The sequence below is a fragment of the Anarrhichthys ocellatus genome, unplaced genomic scaffold (assembly GCF_004355925.1).
Source record: "Anarrhichthys ocellatus isolate YVR2014 unplaced genomic scaffold, GSC_Weel_1.0 scaffold11, whole genome shotgun sequence".
Taxonomy (NCBI): Eukaryota; Metazoa; Chordata; class Actinopteri; order Perciformes; family Anarhichadidae; genus Anarrhichthys; species Anarrhichthys ocellatus.
Window position 1 is genome coordinate 8030958 of NW_022280041.1, and position 6483 is coordinate 8037440.

At 38.8% G+C, this 6483-nt stretch overlaps 1 protein-coding gene across 1 annotated transcript; it reads left to right on the forward strand.

The window, feature by feature from the left end:
* The first annotated feature begins 1684 nt into the window (after nt 1-1684).
* On the forward strand, nt 1685-4202 carry rpl34 (ribosomal protein L34). The gene is made up of 5 exons (XM_031851157.1): nt 1685-1722; nt 2189-2260; nt 2351-2450; nt 3755-3858; nt 4074-4202. Exons 2-5 carry the CDS (start codon nt 2196-2198, stop codon nt 4156-4158), a joined length of 354 nt encoding a protein of 117 aa, XP_031707017.1. The 5' UTR covers nt 1685-1722; nt 2189-2195; the 3' UTR covers nt 4159-4202.
* Nucleotides 4203-6483: the final 2281 nt, after the last annotated feature.

Here is a 6483-nt window from a genome sequence, read left to right on the forward strand (position 1 = left end):
ATGTTAATACTGCTCATGGCTGGCTCAACTTAATGCACCAATTGTAAGAGACGACAGTGTACGTATTCAATTACTATGAGCTAGGATAATGCATTTGTTTGTAAAACCATATTCCCAGGTGCACTGACTAATCTCCAAACAACAGTGCACAATAATGAACTTCCAGCCCATATGGATTTCTGACTGAGTTATGCATCAAACCAGACAGTTAGTTTCATGGCCTTAAAACGGATGCGAAACGTGCCAACACTCTGTACAGAGCCTTGCGTTGTCACTGAACTTTGCCTCTGCCAAATATTTCATCTTAAAGGATGCCAAGCTCACCATCTGTCGGCTGTGCTTGGCAAATGTCTGTTCTGTGACACAACACCTCTTTGATAAGGAGCCATTTTGGGCCATTTCTCTCATATTTAGAGCAACAAAGCGTGTTGCAGATTTTCTAGTATATTGGTTGGTAGTGTGCATGGCATGTACATTAAAAGGACTTTAAAATTCAGTTTAGAAGAATGTTTAAAATGTTTGTGGCACTTTAAACAACTCTTTACTTTACTTTATTTGATCAGATCAGGCTAAATGGAAAGCAAAATATTTACTATTGCTATGTATGATACCTTTGCGAATTTGGGACACCATACAGAGTGGTGTTTGCATAGAAATTAACATTATTTAATATGGCAGCTGCAGGGTCGTTTACATTGAAATTGAGATGCCCTTGTCAAACACAGATCAAAAAAGAAGCTCCCTTATTCTTTAGAAAACTCACAATTTGTATTGAGCTCCTATTTTGATAATATTAGATTTTAGTTGAAGGGACTTTGTTGAAACTAAATTGGGTATGTGCACGCATACGATTCTTCACAATGCCAACCAAAACGGTCAGGTATCTTCAACTAGCATACCACTGCTGCCATCTACTGGACAATCTATGCATTGAATTTACAAACTAAAATGTACTCTTTTTGGTTTACAGTCACTTACTTTGCTCCTTGTTTGTGTAAAGTCCCCTTTAGGACTTGGAGGAACCAACTCTCGATGAGCCTTTTTACATGGCAAACGTTTTGTCAAGCAGGAAAAACACAGGTGCAACTAATCACTTGAATTAGGCTCCAGGTGTGCCAGTAAGCCATGTCAGCAGGCAAGTGAGGACAATAGCAGGAACTTGAAAATGTAAATTGTAGGCAGCAATCGTTAAAATGATTGGTTAAACCTGTGCTTATCCTGCAGAGACATGTCAAAATAAACGGTGGAAGGGCCCAAAGGTTTAAATCAAGTGGTCTTCAACACAGCCCCTCAGCCAAGAGTGTTTCTTTGAGATTTTCGTGGATATATTGAAACAATTTGCAAGAGTGAATTATGTAATTGTGTCAATTGATCACCCATAATAAATAAAATAAAAAAGTACTTGTGTAAATCAGATATGGAGAGTTTATTTTTGTACATTTTAACAAAATGCAATAGGCTGTTATCAATACATACATACAATTACAAACATATATTTGTTTTTTTCTTCAATTGGCTAGTGCAATTTTAAAATAAATTCCATTAACTTTATCGTTCTATAATTTAATAAACACATCATTTGTTATAAATTAATCTACGTGTGTAGTAATAACCAAACACCAGCAGGGAGCACAATAACAGGGAACAGACTTGAAATAGCGGAGGAACTTTAAACTGTAACACCCGCCTTGCTCCTTCCTCTTCCGGTTAAGGCGACAGCAGGTATGGCGGCCCCCTGCTTTACTCTGGAACATAATGATTTCAAAATCCACTGTAATCCTACGTTTTAGGAGAAAATGTGGTTGATGCCAAGTAAAGATTATACTATAAACAAGTCTTAGTTTCTAGCGATGTGACCATTATCTTACTTTGAGGTTTTCTGTGAGACATTTTAGTGATGCCGTGTCTGAGTCTCTGAGGCCGCCATCTATAGATTGAGTTGTATGCGGTAATGAAGAGTGGCCGCGGCTAGCAACGACACTCAAATATATTTTCATACTGAACTGGATTATTTAAAAATATTCTCAAACCAGACTGTCTTTTAAATTTGGCCAATGTTTTGTATGCCTAAGTAATGTAAACTGGTGTAACCAACGGGTTGAGCCCTAACATCGGCAACACGGCTACCGGTGTTAGCATACTAGCATCACGTTCAAAAATTAACTGACTTATTTTACTTTGTTTTTAGTCTCAAAATGGTGCAGCGCCTGACTTACCGCCGTAGGTTGTCCTACAACACCGCCTCCAACAAAACCAGACTGTAAGTGGATTGAAAAGCTAACAAACACCATAGCATCTTCAGCTATGACCTGCTGTGCAAATGCTAAATCTAATCGTTGTTGTGTTGCAGTTCCCGGACTCCTGGTAACCGTATCGTGTACCTGTACACCAAGAAAGTCGGCAAAGCTCCCAAGTCGGCATGTGGCATCTGCCCAGGAAGACTGCGTGGAGTAAGTACATCCATTGTGTTGTAGTGAAGGAAGGCTCTTTTCCTATCCCCATCCCTAAAGAGGTGCATGCACTTGAGGTCTGTATGGCCCACGTGGGGCTGGTCTACTTCATATACTGTTAATCAATTAAAACAAAGCAGCAGTAGTTGTTGATCGTCTTCGACATGCTCGACTTCTCCAGTATGCATAATGATACACATCTTGTTTGTGTGATGTCCATGAAAACAATCTTGAGCTCGAGGTTAAGACTTAAACTGCATTACTAACACAAGCTGCCACAGATGCAAGTAATTTATCAGATGTCATGTTTCTCGCTTTGCATTGTGAACGTTTAAGTCTGGAGTAATGTGCTGAAAGTCGTCCAAGTGATGTTAACATAGCTTCATGTTCTGCAAACATCATGGCAGTTGTCTGTACTTTTTCATATTAAACAGATAGATAATGGTAGAAATAGTGCTAGTTAATTTGTTCACATTAATAACAACTTGGACTGGTATTTTCTGAAAATGTACAATATTTACACTGTCTGAACATGCACTAAGTGAGCTAAAATTTTGTGCACAGCAACAACATGAATGGCTGAGACTAAATTGAGAGGCTGGAGGTATACAGAAGAGATATTTTGTGATTAACTGTTCGTTCATCTATTACATTGGTAAACCTAAAGACAAGCTGTCTTAATGTAATCAGTGCCTTGCGTAGTTTGTGTGAGAGAGAGATCTCTGAAACTGTTCAAATTAGCATTGTTGTGGACTGGTTCTCTTACCTCCAATATGTGGATATATCTTGTGCTTTTGTACGGGTGTTTGTTTTACGGTCATGTCAGTATTCAGGAAGGATGGAGGAAATGCAGGTTCATTCCCAAATCCAAAGTTACAATAGTATTTTACACCTGTAAGCAAAAGAGCACACCAAAACAAGCTATATATTTTCTTGAGATATTAATCAAGCAGTAGTATTTAGGAATATAACGGTAAAAAGTGTTTTACAAAACTGTAATTGCACACTGAATTCTAAGAAAATGTACAGGTATTGCATTTATGACGATGGTAGTATTAAAAACTTGGTGCACAGTTCAAAGTTACACCTCCTATTCTTTTGAGCGCACTGTTCAAATCCTCCGTCTCCCAGGATGCCTGGAAACATTTCCTTTGTCATTTCTATTGAGCAGCTTACCGTGGGGAGTTTGGTTGTTTTCAAGCACAGAGACTGTTTACATTCATCACTGCCTTTTGAATATATTTGGGGAAAACTTTCCCCTGGTAGTGGTGTCGGTCTCATTGTGGATCTGTTCTGTCTTGTAGATCCGGGCTGTTAGACCTCAGGTTCTGATGAGGCTCTCCAAGACCAAGAAGCACGTCAGCAGGGCCTACGGAGGCTCCATGTGCGCAAAGTGTGTTCGTGACAGGTAAAATAAGTTACTTACTTATTTTATTGCTGAGAAGCTGGAGTGATGCATTTGTCTTGATTTAAGACTGATAAGCTGTCACCTCCACTACTCAGAACAGTTACTTTAATCGACAACATGGAAACAAGAATGAGTCCAGTCTCTGATTACATTGATGTGAGTTGTAAATGGCTCATGCATTATTTCTAAATCGTCTGTTTTGCTTCCATTCTCAGGATCAAGCGTGCTTTCCTGATTGAGGAGCAGAAGATCGTTGTCAAGGTGCTCAAGGCACAGGCACAGAGCCAAAAATCTAAGTAAAATGTGTATTTGTATTGCCACAATAAAAATGACAAACAAATCCATTTTCTGTTGTGATTTACAATGTCTCGGTGTATTTAAATCAATGTCGATTTATTGCAAATCTGAACAAATGCTAAAACTACCATTTGAAAATGTTCATTTTATCTACACCAGGGGTGTCAAACATACGGCCCGCGGGCCGGATCAGGCCCGCCATGTCATTTTATGTGGCCTGCGACTCCGTCAGATTTATTAAAAAAAAACAACTTGATAATAAAAATATCCCCATAGTCGAAGTTATGGGATACTTAAACACACAGTCACAGAAGCAGCTCTTTGGCTGGTTACTGTACATTTGAAATGGAAATGTATTGTGAGTACATTGAAGACTACTTTAAAACAGGGGTTCTTAACCTTTTTGACCTCGGGGCTCAACTTTTCAAGTACAAAGTGTCCCGGGGCCCATTCAAATATTAACACTATTAGTTTAATTGATCTCACTCTTGGTTTGATTTGTATTCAATAACTATATTGTTACGTGTTCAACTCCACCCCTATTTTGGAGCAAAACCGCCTAAAATGACATACCCAAATTAAAATGGCTGTAGCTTCTGAACCACTGACTATATGCATCAAAAGTGTCAGAAAACCTGTAGGTCATATAGAAACAGAGCAGTGGGCCTTTGGAGTCAGTAAAAATTGAAGATTTTTGTCTGCATAAAATAAAGTATCTTTCAGTATAAATAACTGCCTGTGGCTGTATCTGTACAGGTAAATGACAGTATAGGGCTGTAACTACACTATCAGTGAACAACTGCCTCAAATTTGAAGAAGATTGGACAAAGTATGATTCTACAGTGTTTTTTTCCATGAAGAGATCCAGGCGGAGCTCTAAAAGGATATTTGGAGACCCAAATGGACACATGGTAACCAAATGATATTCTGGTGTATAAAGGTGTTCCCTTTATATTTTGATTCATTATTTTTAGCCTTTGCAAATTGCAAGAACTATATATATATATATATATAGTTGAAGACGTGGTAAGTAAGTACTTACTGTGCGCAATAGCTGCGACTGAGCGCACGATCGAGTATGAGGGAGCTCAGTTACGCAAGGTTATACGTTGGTTGACGGCTTATAAAAGAGAAATAAGGTTTGTACATTAAGTACTAGCGTTTTCTGAAGCTACTAGCTCCATGGTAACATCCGCTAGCACATTGTTGGGTCTGTAATGTGTCTTTTTCCGTCGAAATGCTGCAAGATCCGACTTGCAGCGGTTATGGCGACTTTGGACAGTGTGTGTTTGGGCTCCTTTTGTGAAAAATCCATAAGAAATGAAAGAAAATCGATGATTTTTTTGCAAAGATGAGGGTTTTGGGCATGCTGGGATACCAAACACGGCCATGTTTTGTGACGTAGTTTGCGCAAGCAAGCCGTAGGAACGGAATGAAAGGGGAGGGGATCGAGGACGCCGGCGTCCTCGCGGAGTTGAACAGGCAAAACCCTTGTCAAATAAAAGATGATACAATGTGATGATCACAAACATTTATTTATCATGTGTATGTAAACCTGCATACACAACAAGAAGCCCAACAGGCTTTCCCACGAGCGTTGGATGTTTCGTCGCTTGGTGTCGCTTTATTTTTGAAGGCTTCAGTGCTTCGTTTGATAGCATTAGCCCACATTCCACACACTGAAAGTGTTAAGAAAGTCAGGATTGTACTTGCGCACACATTTAGACTTTTGGGGGGAGGTTATGGCACCACTGTCGTCTTCATTTTTTCTACCAATGTAGTGTAGTGGTTAAATCGTGTAATTACTCATTAAATGATTTAACACTGCTGCCCTCTAGTGGTTAAATCATGTAAAGTTTATGATTCATTAAATGATTTAACACTGCTGCCCTCTAGTGGTTAAATCGTGTAATGTTAATGATTCATTAAATGATTTAACACTGCTGCCCTCTAGTGGTTAAATCGTGCAATGTTTATGATTCATTAAATGATGCAACACTGCTGCCCTCTAGTGGTTAAATCATGTAATGTTTATGATTCATTAAATGTTTTAACACTGCTGCCCTCTAGTGGTTAAATCGTGTAATGTTTATGATTCATTAAATGATGTAACACTGCTGCCCTCTAGTGGTTATATCTTGTAATGTTTATGATTCATTCAATGTTTTAACACTGCTGCCCTCTAGTGGTTAAATCGTGCAATGTTTATGATTCATTAAATGATGTGACACTGCTGCCCTCTAGTGGTTAAATCTTGTAATGTTTATGATTCATTAAATGTTTTAACACTGCTGCCCTCTAGTGGTTAAATCGTGTAATGTTTATGAT